The following is a 20,812-nucleotide window of genomic DNA, read 5'->3' as shown; positions in this document are numbered from 1 at the left end:
GAATTTTGAAGCCATGAATAGTACAACTAATTAAAAATGAAAAGGAACTTCTGACTTCTGACCCAACAATAGCCAAATAGACGCAAGGTGTCACCAAGCCATAGGACTTCCTAAAACACAGCATCTTCCCTTTTAAACAAAGACCACCATGAGATCAAATACTGATGTCTTCAAATCAGGACAAACCAAAACGTTTTTGTCTTCCCAACAGCGTTAAACAATTTTCCAAAGTGTTATTATTTTACAAGCCCCGGTTTCTTTTAGAGTTCCAAAAGGGAAAAATTATGATTAAAAACAAAATGATGATGAAAAACAAATGTCCGAAGTCAGTTATTTGGTACTAAGCATAAACCGCACGGCTAGCTTTCATTGGCTGGAGCTCTGCAGACACATTGGGCATGCCCGTGTCTGAGACTGCACGAATAAAGGCAACTCTGTGGTTTGTGGTTAGTGATTAAGCACCAAGTCGACTTGTTTTGTGTGTGTCCTCGAACAGGAAAATCTGCAGCATTTTGAGCGTTTCACGCTTGTAACAATGTCTTTATTATGCCTTCCAGAATTAATTGACCTAAAATCCAGTGACTCTACGATATATCTATCGGATAATTAGAACTCTAAGGACCAACAAATAAAACACATTATTGACTTTTAGAGCTTCAATCAAACAAATATTTACAGCTGCAATTTGCAAAAATTATCTCCTTTTGGGTTGGCCTCATTTCAAAATCTCCGCTACTGACCTGAGGCACATGAGAATCATCCTCTTGCGGCTCCAAAATTAGAATTCACACGTGCAAACAATGCTACGACCATCACAACAACCTGCACCCACCCTCACAGCCCAAGTGGGTCTCTTCTGAAGGCAACTCAAACTTTAGAGTTTTAAGGTTCTCTGCAAGTCTGCCTGACCTTGTGACCAAGCACAACAAGGGGGGGGGGAGCGGGAGAGAGGGAGCAGTGAGGGACAGTGACCTGGTTTAGTGACCAGTAACCATAGATATCAGAGAATGTGCTTGTTGTCAATGACAGTTGCTGAAATCTGTCTATACCACACTGCAACAATCAATTTTGTAAATGATTGCAATAATCAAGGAAATTGCCTAATTTATAAATCCTTGCGTACAGCATTTTAATGGATTCCTCCATTTTAATGCTGATGCCTTCAGAGCTAAATGAATTGTTGTCCAGGCTGTCATTACACAAAATGATAAAAACATTCCGTGTGGTGGGGAAACCACACCTCATGGATATTCAGGCCCTGAACCCATAATCATTCATTAGTGACTTCCGTGAAAGTTGCACATCCCTCAGCCTCCAGAAGGGCAGAAGAGGCGGCTTGTGTGTGGGTCGGCGCCTTGGTGGAAATCCCTGTTAGGGTTGTGGAGTCTGAACACGTTACCTTTTAGCCGCACAGGACCGCACTGCACGCGTCCCCTGGTTCTGAAGGCACCGCACCGTGATCGTTCTCCTCTTGCCCCTTTGTGTCTAACGCCGGGCCCTTCTCCTCCAAGCCTCAGAGTCAGCAGGCGGGGCCACCGTGAACTCAGACACCGCGCAGCCCATCAACACGGACGAGGCTGGCTACACCCATACGCCCCAACAAACGGGGGCGGCGTCTCAACCCTCAAACACCTGCTCCCAGGTACCTCTACCGACTCCAACCTGGAAAGCCAGGCTCCGCACTTGAGCCCCTGCCCTGCGCCCGCCAAGGCACGTAGCTCGCGCTCCACAGTCAAACCTTGGCCAATTGATTCCAGCCAATAGTGTGCTGTCAGTACTTTACTTACTGCTCAATCTCACTAACCTGACATTTATGGTGCACTGATTGGCCTCTGTCAGTGGTGCGGGTTGTAAATTCACTTTGAAAAGCTTTGTGTTAACAGCCTTCAACCGGGCTCCGAGAAGAGTACGAACAGGCAGCCTGACAACTGCTCGACCTCCTGCCCTTATTACAGTGAGTAAATCAGGGTTTGAGCCATTAGGCTGGAGCCTGGGGCCCACGCAAAAAGGATTGACATGACGAAAGGTCAACCTCTGTCACACATGTGTAACAATTTGGATAATGGAATTCTGTAACTTATCTGAGCGAGGTGGCTAATGCTTACAAGGAAAAGTCTACCCTGCTCTGCTTTCTCTGGCTTTTATGCTAAGTAGTTGTACCGGAGTCTGTATTTCTTGTGTAAATACACAAGGCATGTCGGGACCCATGAAATCTTGGAGTCTACGAGATTCTAAAAAAGAAAGGGAGGGGGAGAAAGGGAGAGAGAGGGAGACGGTGCGGGGGGGGGCAATCCAGCAGCGGATCTAGGCATGGCGTTCCTCAGATGGGCAGAACAAGAGGTTTTGGATATTGTGGATGTGGTTCTTCAGCTAACAAATCCATAAGGTTATACTACCACTATAAGTGATTTCTGGGGAGCAAAACAGACTTACTCAAATAATTAAAAGTGCTGTAAGTGACACAGTAAAAGACGGAGGCTCCCCAGCAAGCTTTCTTCAGGCCAATGTTACCATAGCCACATTTTCATCAGCTCACTTGCTACCACTGGGGAGGACAGACTTCATCTGTCCAGTAACCTCTGAGCTTGGGATTTCAATTTCTTGACCCTGTTTTTAAGTCAGTGTGGAAAAAAAAAAAATCATAGGATGTAAGAAAAGATGCGGTTGTGGACACGAGAGACTTATGAATTATTTTCTTCACATAGCCAAAATGCCATCAGTAAAAGCCATCTGTAAACAACAGATAAAATGAACTAATGAGAAATATAGTCCCATGGATACAGAACACATCACTCTTCATAAAATATTTGCAGTTAAATCACTGGCATGTCACATGCATATTTAGATTAAACCTCACTAGTGTGAGAATTTCCAAACGGCTGCTCTACGTATTTATTTTCTTAAAGCAGAATCATTTTCAGACCCAGAAAACCACCAGTGGCACTGTGCAGGGCGATATGTAAATGTAACGGACCAGGACTGGAAGGGCCCTTTTCGAAGCCAACGTTAAGTCCTAAGTTTTGATTTTTAGCACAATGCTGGAAACGATTCCAAGAGGCGGCAGATGGTTTTACAGTGTATGTAAAACTACAAAATGCTCGCACTCTATCAAATGGGCACCACTATAAAAGACATCTTCGAATCAAATGAGGCAAAGCCAAAGAGATACATCAGCTGTTACTCTGCAAATTTAAAACCTAACAGTACTATGACTATAGTTTATTTTTAAGGAGAAATCATATTTGGACTTCATGAAATTGACATATTCAAAACCAAGCTGACAAGCAGTCTATCACATGAAATGATAAATCACTAAGAAACACAATTTCTACTTCATTATAACTGGAACAGCCACATAATTCTATCCCCTAGTGCTTTGGTGAATCAGGCCAAATGCGTCAAAGTCTATAAAGCAAAAATATGGACCGTATAATTATGGTACTATCACCGGAACAACTTTAGAATGACTTCAATTTCACTTTTAAATGACTTTAATTTCATTTGAAATGATTCATTTGAAATGATTTTTTTCCAACACCTAAATATATACAAATGAGTACAGTACTATATATGCAATTGGGTATTTATAAAAAGCTAAGTAATACATTTAAAATATGAAATCAATTCATTTCCTTCTAGTACCAATTATGTATGATGGTTGTGAAATATAAACATTTAGCAACATGTAATATATTTTTAATATTGGTTTCATCAACATCTTTTGACCTAAGCTAAATGGTAATGATGAAAAATAGACCATTTGCTTAAAAGCAAACCTCTTATTAAATCTAGAATATCATGGCATAAAATCAAACCACAAAAAAAAAAAAAAAAACCGCATTATGTTATCCCCCTTGATTTTCTGAAGAAAAATAATGGAAGGTTTTCACGTAGTGTAAATGAAAAGGAGACACTCAAATTTACTGAGGCAAAGACAGGTTTTATAAAATTAAAGCCCTTTCCAGTTCCTTGACTGTAATCCTAACAAGTCACTACCTTATTTCAATGAGCAGAACAATTTTTCTAGGGCGAAAATAAGTGTAATCTATTTTGTCATTGTCACTAAAATTTCCAGTTAAATCAGACTTTGATTTGAAAGGCCTGAGCAATTCTGGCCTATCTTAAATGGTAACTTTATTTTAAACTTCCGTATTTTATATCCAATAGAATTTCAAGTTTACACTATGTACATTCCTCAGGTCCAGTCATATTAAATTCTGATGTTAAGCAGAAAGGGGAAACCATGTGCAATTAGATTAATCTATCTCTAGGGAAAAAGGGCACATTAATAATTGAGATAATGTTTTCATAAATGTTAGAATCAAATGTGCCTTTTCACTTCTTTATTAGAAAACACATTAGAGCAAAATTATCTCACTCTCATCAATAAGACCTAACTGCTGAGAAAGACTATGTTTTCTTTGCAAAATATTGAGAAAGATTTTTCTCATTATGGCCAAGTAACTAGAAATATACCATGTATCCAACTCTTACCGGAATAAATGTCTATAAGCAAAGTGAGTGATTGTTTAATCCATCCTGTAATGTTTTTGTTTTAAACTATCTGAATTTATTATTTTTTGTAAAACACATTAAAATCTGATTCTAAAAGAAACTGTACCCAGCCCCTCCCCAGGAAAAAGACTAGTAACTTGGCTTTCAGTTTGTTAATCTCCTTAAGTCACACACACCAAAAAAAAAAAAAAAAAAAAAAAAAAAAAAAAATCACTTGGACTTCTTCCTTAAAAAAGAGAGAGACAGAGAGAAAAGAAAAACTCTTAGAATTTTCCATAAGTACCCCAAAGAGTCAAAATATATGGAAGGTAACGGAATGATATTTAACTTTCTTTAAATTGCTCTATTTTTAAGAACGAGGGTTATACACAAAGCAAATATTAACTAAAAGATGATAGCACACTGACAAAACAATCAGACAAGCTCTCCATGGCTGATGTATGTTAAATATTAAAGAGCCATTTTCTACAAAGAAAATGGAGGTTTTAATGATTAAACAAAAGGAGTAACTAAGGTGAATCTGATTGTTTCTGTAATAAGCCTTCATGTGTATAATAAAGTACAGCCATACTAAAAACAATGAACTGTAAACTGAAACAAAAATCCATCATCTACTTGGAAACAGTGACGGGAAAAGATTAGCAATCCATTTATTGTACTGAAATAAAGATAAGTAACCCTGGGAAGATCCATCAGGACCTGAGTATTGAACTCTAAATATAAAGACATTTCTTCATCAGCCAGTGACTTGGAAAAAATGTGAGAAGAGAAATGATTTCAGTTGACTTTTAAAATGAAATGGTAATGCTTCAACTGCTTTTAAGTTTTTTAAGGTCTGTTTTATGTCAACCTGAGATTCTGGAAGATATCTGAAAGAATGTGTTTTTCAATGGATAATTATTACATGAGTCATGAAACAATTATTGCCAAAAGTTTCCTATCGATCTACCGTATATCCCGATTACGGATTCTTTCCTAATACGAATCATACAGTGATTAAAATTTTTTCACAGTAGAATTCAGGTTTGAAAGCAAAGGCTGACATGTAAGGAACACCATTTGGAACCTCCTGTTATAAATTTCACTAAATTCAAATCGGCACATTTCAGAAAAAGAATAAATCATAATGCTTAAAATTAACAAACTCAGACTCTATAGCTTAAAAAAAATTATACTAATAAAAACCTGAAACCCATTAAAGTAAGTGTTGTATCTTACAAACGGACATCGGCACTAAGTTACCTGGCCCCAGTCCGTCACATTTTATAGGATCTCCCAGGAGACAGATATATTTTGCACGGCTGCAGTTTTAATATCCCTTCGATCCCCTCAATGTTTGCTTATTCCAACTGTTCTTACAGATGATAAAAATAAACAGATCATGTCCTGAAATTAGGAAGAGGGGCCCGTAAATCATTTATGTGTGCATACTCCCAGCAAGTCTTTTTATAACACAGAACCAACTCACATACCTGAAGCTACAGGTAAGACGCACTTCCTATCGACTGAGGGATCAACAACAACAACCCTCAAGTCCCACTCCTTATTTGAACAATTTCAACTTCACGTACAAGGAAAGGTACGAGAGAAAGACTCTACAGTTTTCAGTATTAAGATTTATCATTTTACTCTATCTGTGTAGCGATCTCCAGCCAATATACCAAGAATCCAAATCCTTTAAGAAAAAAACCAAAAAAAGAAAAAAAAACAACAACAATGAACGATGGGATTTTTTTCATGTTTATGGCTTTGTCCCCTGGCACTCTAAAAATAGATGAGCTCAAAACGTGAGGCAACCGAGGGCAGTATAACAGTGTTCTTAACATTTGCACATAGAGCAAATCTGTACCATTGAACAACTGCTTTAAGATCTCAGAAAAGTACTGGCAGACCTTTAACTCTATGATATTAGCACTCCTAATAACACTACTGGAACACGAAAAGTGCCTGGAAGTGTTTTATAAACTTTAAACCGCATTGGAGGTTACAACTAATTAGTCAGAAACAAAAACCAACTGGGAAATATTTCAAAACCAGATGCTTTGATTATTTCCCGCTTGTCAGTTTTTCCAATCCCCAGAGCTCTAACTCCTAACCTGGCTCCACGTACCAAGCCATTTTTCTCCCACCATGTTTTCCTGTAAAAATTTCTATTAAAAAACAAAAAAAAACAAAACAAAAGCAAACACTACTTGGTAACATAAATCTGCCCCTTGTTCAAGAATCCTGGTCTGAAAGATTAAAAACGTGTAACTGTTTTCCAATTTAGGAGTGAAATGGAACCTGCAACCTGGGCCCACAGCCCTAGCAGATAAATGTAAGGTCTACACCACCCATGGCCGCCACGTGGTCATCTTGGGCCAGTGCCCTGGGAGCTCATACACTTAGCTCCTCCCCCTTCCAAGGAGGTTTTACAAACACAGGCCCCAGCAGCCCATCGCCAACAGCCCTGTAACGGTTCTGGAGGCCGGGTTTGTTTTTCACAATGCTGTGTCTCCAGGCCCTAAGGTAGTGCTGGCCAGAGTGCTCAGCAAAAATCCGAGTGGATTACTGAGTCTCCCGAGTTTTGGTGACTGACCATGGGGCATCTCACAATGAGCATGCCCATCTTGACAGGCCAGCGAACCAAGTGTGGGAGACACGTTGCTATAGAAATGACCATGAACGGGGACTTAAAGTCCACACCAACTTGGCCGCTGGCACTTGAGAGACTTTGTTTTCTGGCTGTTCCCGCTGCATTACACTGCCTGGCCTCAGTAAGATCTACATATTGCCCTAAGAGTAAAACTTCTAGCATCTTGTATTTCATAAATCACTCCATGGGTGAGAGGTGGCTACAACTGGTTGGGGGGGGATTACCTATGGCCAAGAATCTGCCTCTTCAGAACTGGATCTCGATAATCAACCATAAAGCTTTGGGAGGAATCTCAGATTAACATTTTTCAAGTACACTGTTTATTTTTAAATAATAGCGTGAGATAAGATTGTGCCACTGAAGTATTGCCATTAATTGGGTGATATCAAAGTGCTCCGAGTTTTCCTATGTTTTGATTTCCTGTCTTGTTGAAGACGGTGGAACTGTACTTTGTCAGAGAAGAAGCAGAATTTGTGATTTCTCATTCACGACAGGAATTGCTTCCTTCGGACGCTTGGGAAGTTATGAAACATGTTGCAGTCTAATTCAGGGTTTACAAAACTGTTTTTATCTGGGAAAAGGAGCCTGGCTCTCTTCCTCCTGGTCAGGCTTATGTTCCTTCTTGCCCAGTGCCCAAAAAACATCCTGGAAGAGCTCAGAATGGGGCACCAGATTCTTCTAGCTTACACCCCCAATGTCCACCCTCCTCTGCTCTATCACCTCACCTGCGTTTTCTTTTTCTCAAGATCCAGGGATACTAGCTGGAGTACAGGCCTGTTAAGGGGGTTCCAACTTCAGAAACCTGGAGCCCCTGTCTTCCTGGCTGCACACCTCTTTACTGCAGGTGCTGCCGATATCGGGCATTTGCGTGACCAGGGAAATCTATTCTCCACTACCTTCTGGAGAACAAGGGAGGCTCTCCCCAAAAATGCCTTCCTCCGCCCCTGCCCCCACCAAGGGCCAGGCTCTTTGCCGGCCAGAGCTCCGGCTGGTTGGCAAGGTGCTGGGCGGGGAGTGACTTACCTCCCAGAGATGCTGCGTGTTCCTCACAGCGCCGGCCTGCACCTTCTCTGGGGGCAGTAGGACGCCCTGGAAGGGCCCGATCCAGGTGCCCTGCTGGATCCTCTGCGCCGCGCAGATGCCGTAGGCCAGGCCCGGCACAGTGCTGGTGCACAGGCACACCTCCCGCGGCAGGTCCCGGAGCCACTCGGGCAGCTCCGGCGGGGGCGCGGCGGCCGCGGCGCTGCTGGTGCCCACGAGCCGGCGCAGCGAGTGCAGCGGCCCGTGCATGGGACACTCGCCGTTGCGGTTGTCCGCGCACATGTCGCAACCTGCCGGGAGACAGGCGGGAGGGAGGGAAGGAAGAAGGTTAACCTGCCGCTCGAGGCGGCCCAGCCTCGGGTAAACCCCGGGGACAACAACATCCCCCTCCCGGGTAAGCCACCTGCGAGGGAGGGGAGGCCACTGCGAACAGGGGGAGAAGTAAATATGCACCTCTCCCCTAGAAATCGCAGCACCCACATCGGCCTGGTAGGAGTCGAGACCCGGGGCGCCCCAAAAGCCCTGCGAGGTAGGTGAGGATGGCGTTGCCGTCTCTGCGGAGCCCAGGGCTCGCGTCTTGTCCTCTAGGTCTGTCCCTCTCCCCCTCTTCCCGTCGGTCTCTAGTTCCCACTTCCCTTTCTCGGTTCCCAGGTGTTCTCGCTCTACCGGATTTCCAGGTGTGTTTAATACGCGAAAAGAGCGTGTCTCTTGCTCTGTCTTCTGTGTCAACAGAGATTGCACTTTGATCACCCGGGCATATCTGGTTTTCCACCTTCTACAATTAAAGAAAACACTTCTAGAATCACCAGGGCAGGTGGGCAACCCACCTAGCACAGAGCGTCCTTCCTACTCCTAGGGGCCCCCGCACCAGAGGGCGGAGCCGGTCTTGGCTCCCGTGGCGCCAGAACCCCAGACAACCGCCAAAGAGGGCGCACTGGCGCTGGGGTCCCTCCCGAGCCCCGGCAGCACTCGCTCTGGCCACTCCAGCCAGAAGGGCACGGGTGGAAAAGGGGAATGTTCTGGCAAGTTTGGAGTACCTGTCCTGGAGTGTAAACTCCTCCCAGAAGCCACAAAGAAACGAAGAGCGAATTTAAGGATCAAGATAATGGGTCGTTAAGGATCAGAATAATGGCTCGGTGGAGAGGGCCCCAACTCCCGCCCAGACGGCCGATCCCCAGGCTGAATGCGACTATCTTGAGTTATAAGCGAAGGGAAAGCTGTTGTGAAGAGGTCTCTCGCCAACGTTCCTCAGGGCGGCCAGCAGCCAAGGGGATCCCTCACCCTCCTTCTGGGCGGGGGACCTGTGGATGCCCAGTGTCCCTCGACTAAAAACTGGATGGGAAAAGGCCAGGCGGCCGCGGGAAGCAGGGCCTGCGGCGACCGCGCTGTCGGATCGCAGCGTCCTCCGGGTTATTAATGGGCCTGGCGGAGCCGCGGTGTCTGCGCCCGGGGCCCTGCAGACCTGCCTCAGGGAGGCAGCCTGGGCACCCGCCTGCGCGACCCGGCCTCCCCGGGGAACCCGCGGCGCCCCGGCGCAACGGAGTCCTATGGCACCGAGCATGAGAGCATGCTCTCAGGCGAGAGCTGGGGCACCAGTGGATACGCCAGCGCTGGGTGGCGGCTCGTCCTTGGGGTCTCGAAGCACCTCCGCCTAGCTTTGGTCACTGCCAGTCCTGGTGGATCACCCTAAATGTGCCCTCTCCGTGCTCAAACAGAGGAAACACCCACGTAACTTTGGACAAAGTGGATCATCAAGGAAGGAACCCCTAATGGCAACCAGCCATGGTGAGCGAACCCCCCTTGTTTCACAGCAAGCTGAGGGGTGACCATCATGTGAGCATCCTATCTCCGTGGAGAAGGGCTCCAGCTGGCTGTGCCTTCCCCTCAGTCAGCTATTCCCTCTCTCCTCCCAAGAGAGCCCAGGAAATGACAGGACCCTCTGACTGCAGCATCCTGGAGGCATCCCCAGGCCTCTCAAGTGAAAAGCAACAACCTGGCTCTACAGGCAGGAAGTGTCCATGCCTCTGGACCTGCATCGCACAAAAGCTCCCTCTTCCAGTAACAGACACTAATGTAAATACCGTCAGGCTCTGCTTTTGACTTCAGGGCCTAGATGGAAGGTAGTCCTACACTTACCATATGTCAGCCCTTCCAGATACGCTTCACACATCCTCTTAAGCTTCTGATTGTGAAAACAGAAACTTCAAGACAAAGGCGGAATGGAAAGAAAGACAATAAAAACTCAAAGTCACCCGCCGCATAGTGTTCCAGACACCTATCTTGAGCCGAGCAATCACCCTATCGTGATCCCTGTTTTGCAGATGACGCAATTTGAGGCTTCATGAGCAATGTAATGAGACCAAGGCTCAGAAACTAGAAAGTGGTAGAGAAAGATTCAGTCAGGTTTGCCTGACTCCAAAGCCTCCAGACCTAAAGATGTAGGGAGACCAATGAAAGCTGGGAGAATTGTATACCCAAACTCATAATCGATAGCATTATTTCACTGACAGCACTCTTGGGGAGATGCAAAATTTGCTCTAGCACCGGTCAATTACAAAGATTTTTAGATCTCTCTCCCACACCCTTGGGCTTGGGGCTGTGAGAAGTATGGAAAAGTGAAGAGGTGATGTCTACAATTTTGAATTTTAGTGTCTGACCTCAGAGATGACCGTTCAGCACCTGAGCAAAAAGAACTTAAAACAAATGACAATGAACAAAGGCAACAGGCCCATAAAAATAAATATAAAATCACCCCAGGGAGTTGCTTAACCCACTTTCCTTTCTGGTTGGCTCAGTGAACCAGGATAAGAAGCAAGAGCATTTGGTATTCACTCCCTATCAGTCCAACCCCAGAGATTCTGTCAACTTCCAACGTCTCCACCACGTTCAATATCACACCAACTATATCAGTAATAAAATAAGGAGGCAAAGTACCAACTCCAGCCACCACCCCCACAGACAGCAAACACACTCCCAGTATTTGTGATGCGCGGTAAAACTCTGGCTAGTCCTTTAAGAAGTCCTCTTTAGATAGTTTTACTTCTCTACTTGCTATGTTTCATTGGCCTCCAGCAGGTGTTGAAAAACCCAGTAGTGGCATTTTGCTGAATCAAAAGCTGAGTGTCTCCCAGTATTGAGAAAACTACCTGTGTGTGAAGTCCACAGCAGAGCAAGAGAGGCCAATCCACTTTAATTACATGAGTCTTAATTTAGAAACCACTTCAGGTTGCATCAAAATATTCTGCTAGAGAAGTTGACCAATTACATCTAAACACAGTTCTATCCTGATGCTGTTGTTTTTTACTCTACAAAACCTCTGCCATTGAAAATAATTGGCCCCTGGCTTAGGTCTCTCGAGTCCCAAAGGAGTCTGAAGAAGCTTAAAACATGTGAGGTAGTACTCAGAGAGTGTTTTCTAGAGACAAGCCATAAACACCTAGAAAAGGTTTGAGGGAGAAGCTAGCTAGACGCCCAAACTACACCCCCCAAGATGAATTTTTATATGAATTTTATATATGGATGTATATATTAAATGTATATACATTACACGCAGCATTCCCTACCAAGCAATACATAAAATGCAAGTCCATTTGGTATTCATAAAGAGCAAGCAAATGCATGTTCCTCGTTTCTCCTGGAATTAGGGTAATTTTTTGAACAGTTCATCATTATTATTTGCAAAGTGTTTTCTCCATCTGTGAGAACGACTATCAGATTCTCCAAGCAAGATATGCTGAAATGCCATTTTAGCACTAGGCAACAGAAGAGACCAGGGTCCCCTCCTCTACCTTGAATAGATCCGTTAGTGCTCCTGTTGATGGGTCCCTGAATAAGGGAAGGATGTGTCACCAAGTTCCAGACCTCCCTACTGACTTGTGAAGGCCAGGCCCAGTGTAATGAAGAGCAGACTCTGACTCTTCATCTCACACCCTAGCACGCCGTTTGCATCTTTTTCCGAGTGCGTGCACTACTTGTGCAAATGAAAATGGAGTATGTAAAGGGGGCCGAGCAGGCCATGGTTTTCTTCTCTGGTGTTTGGTTTCTGGTTCTAGGAAAGGTGAAACTTAACACGTTTCGGGACTTTGTTGCTGTCTGGAGAGGCTGGCGGACCCGCGGGAAGCCCCCGCCACACTAGGCCCTGGCTCCCCGACGCCTCTCGGCCGCCGCCTTCGCCTGCGCCCTCACTCATCCTCTGGAAAAGAAACGGAGGAGCCGCCGAGAACCCGGCCTCTCCGCCTGGGCGGCGATAACAGCTAAGCTATAAATCCTCCGCGACCGCCGCCGAGGTCGCGGCCCCCGGTCCCGCAGGCCGAGCGCGGCGGGGCGGGCGCCCATCGATCCTGCCCGGGGAGGCGCCCCGGGAGTGCCGCCTGCTGGCAGCTCCGCGAGAGCTCGGGGTGCGGGCGCTGGGTCGCCGGGGTGCGGCGACGGGGCGGGGGGCGGGCTGAGCCCTGCAGGCCGGAACCTCCCACGCCGGGGCGCACGCCCCCGGGACTCCAACCCGCGCTCTCCGCGCGTCCTCCCACGCCAGCCCCGTGCCTGGAGGGGAGGCACGGCCAGGCCCGCCGGGGGACTCCCCGCACCGAAGTCTGAACCTTGAACGCCCAGGCCCCTGCCCCTTCCGGCCAGCCAAGGCCTTTCCTAGAAAACCAGAAAGGGCCGCCGCCACTGCCGCCACTGCCGCCCCTCCCACGGATCGGTGCCTCCACCCTGCAGGGGTCTTTTAGGCTCCCCCGAGGGGCTCTAGAGGCACACCCAGAAGGCGAGGCCGGTAGCCCGGCCACCGGGAAGGGGAGCCTAATGTGGGCGCGCCGAACCTTCTCGAGGACTCTCCCGAGGGGAGTCTAAAGCTCCGCGAATCGCGGGCGCGCTGGGCTTTCCCTGTTCCGCCTGGCTGCCGGCTTGGCCCAGGGACCAAGAGGGAGAGACAAAAGGGGGAGGGAGAGAAAGAAGCGGGGAGGCAATGTGGATTTTATTTGTCTTTCGATGACCGTATTAATAAATTAAATGGGAGCGCCAGCGTGTGCGGGCGAGAGAATATTGGGCCGAGATAAACCTCGCCGGCCCCTGCCCCTGCGAGGCCGCCATATACATTGCGGAGATGATGAATAGGAGGGAGAGGAGATCGAAGCGGGCCTGGGCCGACTCCACTCTCTCCTACAAAACTATAGGGCAATTAATTGTGGCTTGTCCCCTCATCCTTCATCTCCTGGTGGCACATATCGATGGAGATTACTGCTGATGGACCATTTTATCACCTTAAATAAACAGTCGCCACCACTCCTAACCTCAATCTAATATATGGCTCTATGTTCGGTTTCAGGGCGCTAGATAACGAATAATGTAAAATAGCTAAATCATGTGTGTTACGGGATGGGGCTGGGCCTGCACACAAGAAGAGAGAAAAGAGAAAAAGAAAAATAGAACACAAAAGCCCACACACTGACTCGGAGCCTCCCTCCCACCAGGGACCAGGTCTGAAATCTAAGTCGCAGGCGCTTGACAGCGGGGTCGCTGGGCGGGGGTAGCGAAGCCGGTGCCTGGGTGGCAGGAGGATGCCACTGGGGGGTTACTGGGCTCGGGAGCTCCCCAAAACGGGACCTACGTGTCCCAACCGGTTGGGAAGAGATTGGGGAAGGTCAGAAAATACTCACCCTTCTTTCAGCTCTCTAACCCCTCAACAGGACAAACCCCAGATTTCTTTCTCTCCCACAGCCCCTCTCCCCAAGCGCTAGGAAAGGGTGGTGCTACCAACAGGAATGCTTGGCACCCTACTCCTACACCCGGGCACCTGCCAGTGCTGTTCCCACTACTGTTCCCTGTGCAGCAGGGCTCCCTCTGAAAAAGAAGGAGGCAGAGACCTCCAGCTGGGGAAGTTGCAAAGTGCCCCTACTCCACGCGGAGACACTCAGGGCGGACTTAGCTCCCACCTCCCTCCCCACACAAAAAAGAACATCTTCACATGAAAGGTATGCGAGGAGGCAATCAGCCCGGCCAAGTGACTGCCCAGTATCATTCGTACAAACACCAGGGGCGCCCTGTGGCCGCCTTTCGCTACCTTGCAAGAGTAGTGATGGGGTCTTAAGCAACGCACCAGCTCCCGGAACCCCACAAGAGGCCAAAGCGAAGGAGCCTGACGTAATCAATGGCTTCGGGCAACCAGGCAGCAAAAGCGGGCAGTGACAGAAGAAAAGGAAGAGAGACCCCATCCTCCGTTTCTACTACACAATGCCGACCGGTGTGAGGAAGGTGGGAAGAAAACCCGGCAAAGAAGCATTGGGAGAGTCAGTTCAAAGAGTACTTCAATCGTGCGATAAAATAACCCACAGAGTTAGATAAGAGAAATACAATGGAAGAGTTTACGGGGGCTAGTTTTTACAGTTTCTGCTGTTTTTAAGTGTGTGTGTGTGTGTGAAAGAAAGCCACAGGACCTTCTCTATGGCATTTGCCAAAGATGCCAATAAAGTTTCAAGGTCAAAGGACTGTTAATGATTCCTATGTGTTACTGGGTTGTTTCTCCCAGGCAAAGGGTTACTCTTCTAAAGGGATAAGGGAAGTAAGGAGGTCCCTTTCTTTGCCTTGTAAGAAAAAAGAGAAAATGTCCCAATATCCTTTTTAATATAAAGTAATAAAATGAAGCAATGCTGAATGGTCATTTCACAGAATTCTTTTAGAGGAAGATGGCAAGAGGCTAAAAGGAAACCAGGAAAACAAGCCGCAGGATAAATAGGCGCTTCCCTCTGCCTGCCTCTCTCCCCACCTCCCCCCACCCCCACCCACTTAGAACCTGGGAATGGGGCGAAGCTGTGGTTTTCACCATCTTTCAAGTAACTGAGAAACTTCCCCCCATCTAAGGCAGGGGGGAAAAATGTTTCCCACCCTTTGCATTTCTGTTTTGTTTTGATCCGCTTGCTAGATTAAACTCAATCACTTCTCACTCCATCTTTGCAAAAACACATCCCAAGGTTTCAAAAGAGCGAGGGCTCTTGCCCAGAGAAGTTTCTGATAGAATGGCAGGCCTGGTCCGCCAGCATTACACAGAACGACCTCAGCTTTCTATTTTCTTTCTCAATTGCCCCTTAATTAGGGAGAGACGTGAAGTGTAACTCTAATAGGACGATCTGACTGTCTTTCCCTTCGTGTTTTCTGTTTTCCCCTGCACTTGGCACAGGGAAGCCGTCCAGTCCACTCAAAAGGGAATACCAGAAGATTAACACGATAGGAATAATTTAGATAAATCATAAATCATCTCCTCCAGCCAGAGGAAAAAGTTACCTGGGCAATAAACTGGTTCAAGAGCCACATATTAATTAGCAATCTATCCCAGTTCTTTCTCAGATTGATCTAGGTTCTTCTCTGGTGAAAATGCCCTGAACCTCAAGATTGCTCTGCAAACAGTATAGGAGCCCAGGGCACAGCCTGGGCTTTTGGGGTGTACTGCTGGCATTTTTTTCCAATACTCGTTTAACTCAGAAGAGAAACTGCAAGCTCGATGACGCACTCTAAGCCCAAAATCACTATGTTTTACTTAGCGGTCAGAAAATATCTTCTCCAAAAAGCATTTCTTGTCTTTCTTAATTCACATTTTTTTTTAAAGAACTGCTTTGAAAACAACACATTCAAGAAATTCAGTAGGAGATAAGTATTTTTTTGAAATCCACTAGGACAATATAATTTTCTAAAATTTTCTAAAGCTCTGAAATACAAAAGTCTTCTTAACTGCAGGGCAAATTCGAGTTGAAACCCTCATTTTAAACCGGTACTTCAGCCTCAAACTCTAGAGAGGAAAAAAAGTAAATACAACTGATCTTTTTGTTAGTTGTAATTACCTCCATCAGAAAAATTATCCCCATCTCTTATGAAAAGACTAAAATACCTCCATCGTTAGGTTCGCGTCCAGTGTTTTCTCATCAAAGTAGCGACACTGGGAGCCCTTTCGCTAAAACCTGGAGTTACTTTGTTTTTACAACGAATTAAGAAGTTCTTGGAGCGGGAGACATTCTGCAAGAGGGGACTTAGTCCAACGGAGAATGATAATACATGTTTATCATCCACTTTCCTCATACAGAAACTAAATGAAGAAATGAGATGAAAATAGCTGAGTGAATGCCGATCTCTGCAATCCTGTATTGCTTTCCACCTGACTCTCTTAGCCTGCTTTAATAGTCTCTCCAGAGACTCTGGAAGTACACTTAGCACTTCCACCAACTGCCTTAGGTGTAAGCATATCATAACTTCTGATATTACGAAAATAACTAGAGACCAAGCAACGCACATTCTTGGTCTTCATTTAGAATCTTGCTTCAAGACCTCCCAATGGACCTGTACTGGTGAGGTCTGAAACTTTGAATAAAGGATCGAAGCGGGGAAGAGAACTTCCAGCTTTAATTAGGCACTTGCCATTTACTCGGGAACAAAGCGCACTGTACGAAACTAACTACTGTCACTCTTATTTTAAAAAAGAGAAAGAAAGAAGTAAACCACCAAGCATGCCTACGGACTGCGAACGTTTACACGATCAAGGGTGCACGGAGAACGCGGGATCCGCAGGGAACCACCCTACCCTGAAGTCGGAAATGTCTTCTCATTAAGCAGTTGGCAATTTTTCTTTTTCCCCTTTTCTAAATAAACAGAAGATCCAAGAATCATGCCTGCCTGCAGGGAGAGACTGACCCAGCGTCGTCCAAAATTCCTACTCCAGCGAGGCCCGGCCAGCCAGCAGCTCGCGGCTGGTCCCCTGCAACCCCACGGCCCGAAAATGAGCTGATGTAGTTAACTCCAGAGAGAAGGCAGAAAGAAGGAGACCCAAGCCCTGGGATTCACGCGCCCCAGAAATGCTGAGAGTCCCTCCCGTGTCCCACTAAGGCCAGGCGAAGCCCGTCTCCCACACTCCCCAGCGTACGCTGCTAGGACCCTCCCGGCCCCGGGCACAATCCCGCGGGAGGGCGGAGATCTGAAAGTCCGGTCCTCGAGCAGCGCGGGTCTTAAAGGCTTGGGGCTGCGAGGCAGGGAATGAGAGGAGGACAAGGTAACCCCGAGGTGCCACCCGGCATCCCATCCGTTCTCTTTCCTTCTCTAACTTCGGGAAAATGTTGCCACCGCGGTCTGGGACGTGCAGAGCCGCGGCCTGGGCCAGCCCACCACCCGGAGTCCCGCTCATCCGACCCGCTTCCCCGATGGGCGCCCGCGCTCGACGGCGCCAGCGCCCCTGGAGAGCGCGCGCGGGCTGCGGCTACATACGGTTGTTGGGGTCGCTGGTGTGCTGGTTGAGCGGGATGATCTCCATGCGCTGCTGGCCGTACAGGTAATAGTCCAGCTCCTCCGCGCTGCAGCGGAAGCGCGGGGCGCCCCGGACGTCCACGCCGCTGCCTCCGCCGCACTTGGAAGGCCCCGGGCCCGAGGCGGCGCCGAGGTGCAGGTCTTTGGGGGGCAGCGGCTCCGCGGCGACGGCGGCGGCGGCCAGAGGGGCGAACACCGGCAGCTGCGCCACAGGCAGGGCCGAGAGACCCGCCAGCGCGGCGGCGGCGGCGGCAGCAGCGGCGGCGCAGGAGGAGGCAGAGGAGGCCGAGTTGGAGGAGGAAGCCGGAGTGGAAGAGGCGGAGGAGAGCGAAGCGGGCCGCGGGCGCAAGCTGTCCGGCGGCGGCTCTGCGCGCTCCGGGGGCGGCGGCGGCGGCGGCGGCTGGAGGGGCTGCGGCGCGCCCAGGGGACCCGCGGCGCCGCCGCCGCCCTTGAGCGGGCCGCCGCTGCCGCCGTGCGGGAAGAGTTGCTGCCAGTGCTGCAAATACGCTGGATCCACTTTGAGGAAGGCCGAGCCGCCGGGGTCTCCGGGCTTCAGCATGTCCGACCTCTCAAGCTGGGGGCAGAGGGCAGAGAGGAGGGTGCGCTTGAGCCGGGCCCAGGGCTGGGTGCGAGAGGGGCGGGGAGGATGACCGCCAAGACCGTGGAGCAAGGGCTCAGCCCTGGGCTCCGCCTGCGGCAGCCCGGTTCCCCAGCTCCCTCTTTCCAACTCCGCTGGGGCGCAAAGTTTACTCTGAAGCAGCGGCGCCTCGCGAAGGGAGCTGTGTGCACCCTGCCTTGCCTCCAGTCCGAGGCGCCCGGCTCCCGCCGCGCACTGTTGAAGCCCGGCGCAAGGGCGCTCGCCCGCAGAACTCGGCGGCAGGACGCAGCCCCCGCCCTCAGCCGGCGCCCGGAGCCGACCCCAGCCGGAGTGGCGCAGAGCCGGAGCGGCTTTGGCCTCCGGCGCCAGGAGGCGGGACAGTCTCGCCCCCCGCCCCCAGCCCGGGACCTCCAGCCTCCTATCCCCGGGGCCCAAGACCACCCGCCCCAGACGAGCCGCGCCTTACCTGGAAACTCCGAGCCGCCGGCGGGTGCGTGCGTGCGTGTGTCTCGGTGGGCGTGGGGGAGAGTGTGCGTCCCGGGTGCGCTACATGCCCCTGGGCCGCGGAGGAGAGAGCCCAAGATGTGATCTGACCGCCCGGAACCCTCCCGGGCTGCGAGAGATGGGCGTGGAGGCCCGTGGAACGCGCTAGAGCAGTTCAGCCAGGAGCGCGGGCCGATCCGGCGCGGATCGGAGCCGCGGTGGGCTGCTGCGCTCGGCTGCCGCCGCGTCCCGGTTCCTCGGCTCCACGCTCTGGCAGCCTCCCGGCTGGACACGTGGGTTTTACGACAGCACAAAATACAAGTGTGTGTGTGTGTGTGTGTGAGAGAGAGAGAGAGAGAGAGAGAGAGAGAGAGAGGTGGAGATGGAGAGTGGGGGGAGGCGGTAGGCAGGCCAGAATAACGAAGGGGAGGGGAGAGGGAGAGAAGGAAGTTCTAACTCGGTTGGATCCACACACGGCCTGTGCCCCTCTCCAGCACAGATACCTCCAACGCCTTCCCACCCACCCACCCCCCCGCTCGTTTTTTGGCGTGACGTCTCCCGCTTTCCTGTTGTCTCTTCCTGCCCATGATAAGTCTTTTCTAGGTACCAGCTCATTGCCCTGATCCTGAAAGCAGGGGAAACACGAAAACCGGAATGCATCTCCTCACGCGCTCGGGTGTCCGCATCGGAGTAGGCGCGCCCAGCCGGCGAGTGGACCAAGTCCCAGTACCGGGTTTGCGCTTTTGTCCGGCTCAGTTTTTCCAGGAGTAACTGCTCGACTAGCCCGCCACGCAACTCTCAGCAGATATCCTGGCCGGGGGAGGCAGGGGCGGGGCGGGTTGCGCACTGGTACGAAACGCTCGGTCTGCAGCGGAGAAGGCAGGCTTTGGTGAGCTGGTGGGCGTGAGGCCGAGGGTCTCTAAAGGGCAGCTAGTCCTGGCGGGACTCAAGTCTGGCCGCGGAGTTGGGAGGCGGCCGCAGTGGAGTGTCACACGGCTTAGCGCTAAGCCCACCCACTCTCGAGTGGTCTGCCTGGGGAACTCGCTCCTTCTCCTTGTGGGCAGCGGCGGCAAGTATCCCGGGCTGCGTTACACTTGGTTAAACTGCTCCCGGTCACCGGCGAAGCTTTTTGCCTTTGCTGCTAGGGGCTGCCCCGGGGGGTCGTGCAGAAGTCTCTTGCCCCAAACGTGGCGTCGGCGGTGCAGGCTGGGAGAGCAGCCCCACCCCCACTCTGACCATTCCAGGTGCCTTGGAATGCCCCGCTGCCCTTCCCTGCGCGCTCTCATCTCCACGATTTGGGCACCAGCCCCCTGCCCTTCCAGGCAGTGGCAGTGCTCGGTGGGGGTAGGGCACGGACAGGGTGTGTGAAAATGATCGGCTCGGGCGCTTTCCCAAAGCCGGAGTTCTGTCCACACTCAGAGGGAAGAAATGACATTTGTCTTTCCCCAAACAAGCCAACTTATTTAGCACCCGCCACTCTGAACAATTAATAGCCACTCCTTACTGATTTCTTCTTGTTTCTTTTTGTCTTCCCACCACTCCTGTCGCCTGAGCCTGGGAACCGCGCTGTTTAGACTTCGTCCGGGTCTCACGGAGGATGCCTCGACGCTGATTGGAACACAGTTGGACCGAAAATGTTTTGACTGGCGTCGTTGTGACAAGGTCATCAGTCATTCTTGGACAGATTGATGGTATCCAAGTTTAAGGCCAACACCACGAGGGAAAACCCACGTGCTGTGGACCCCCGAGGCTAACCGAGCACTCTGAGCGCGGGCTTTGAACCCCATCGGAAGGAGACTACGAAGTTCCAGGCCCGTTTCAATTAATTTGCTGGAAGAACTGCCGAAGAGTAGCTGCCGGCCCTCGGGAGAAGGGGCAAGCCGTCTCTCTCTGACACTCTCCCGGTTCATTGCTGAGGAACGAGGAGGCTTCTCTCTTCTCTGGGAGAGACGGGGAGCCCGGACGCTGCGGCAGCGGCCCCGCCGCCTCCTTGTTTGGGGCCACGCCGGCTACGCTCAACTGTTTGGTCCCCAGGGCTGGCCGTCTCGGAGAACTCCTCCCCATACCGCCCTCCAAACAAACTTGAAAATCTCGAGATTTTGAGACGCTAGTTAGTTGCAACAACTGTCGTCCCGCCCCCAGGCCTCCTGCCGCCCGCACCCTGGGAAGCCGGAGGGGGGGGGGTCCCCTTCGTAGCAAGATTAGCTGATCGGTCAGGGAGAGCTTCGGATTGGCCAGGCGCGAGTAGGCGCTTCAAGTTC

The 20,812-nt window shown here is 49.9% G+C and overlaps 1 protein-coding gene across 2 annotated transcripts in view; it reads right to left on the bottom strand.

Annotated features, from left to right (window-relative positions):
• The window catches only part of PRDM6 (PR/SET domain 6), a 106,565-nt gene extending 87,703 nt beyond the window's left edge, over positions 1–18,862 (bottom strand). Inside the window, exons 1-3 of one of the 2 annotated variants that reach the window (XM_042982815.1) lie at positions 18,535–18,862; positions 17,432–18,044; positions 8,174–8,481 (exon numbers count right to left, since the gene is read on the bottom strand). In XM_042982815.1, the coding sequence (XP_042838749.1) occupies positions 8,174–8,481; positions 17,432–18,029 (906 nt within the window). In that variant the 5' untranslated portion in view covers positions 18,030–18,044; positions 18,535–18,862. Of the gene's footprint in view, positions 1–8,173; positions 8,482–17,431; positions 18,121–18,534 lie in introns of those variants that run through there. The other variant, XM_042982823.1, reaches the window with a different exon arrangement.
• Between the last annotated feature and the right edge of the window lie 1,950 nt (positions 18,863–20,812).

The sequence above is a fragment of the Panthera tigris genome, chromosome A1 (assembly GCF_018350195.1).
Source record: "Panthera tigris isolate Pti1 chromosome A1, P.tigris_Pti1_mat1.1, whole genome shotgun sequence".
Lineage (NCBI taxonomy): Eukaryota > Metazoa > Chordata > Mammalia > Carnivora > Felidae > Panthera > Panthera tigris.
Note: the sequence above shows the minus strand (reverse complement) of the source record. Positions and strands in the feature narration are given on the sequence as shown.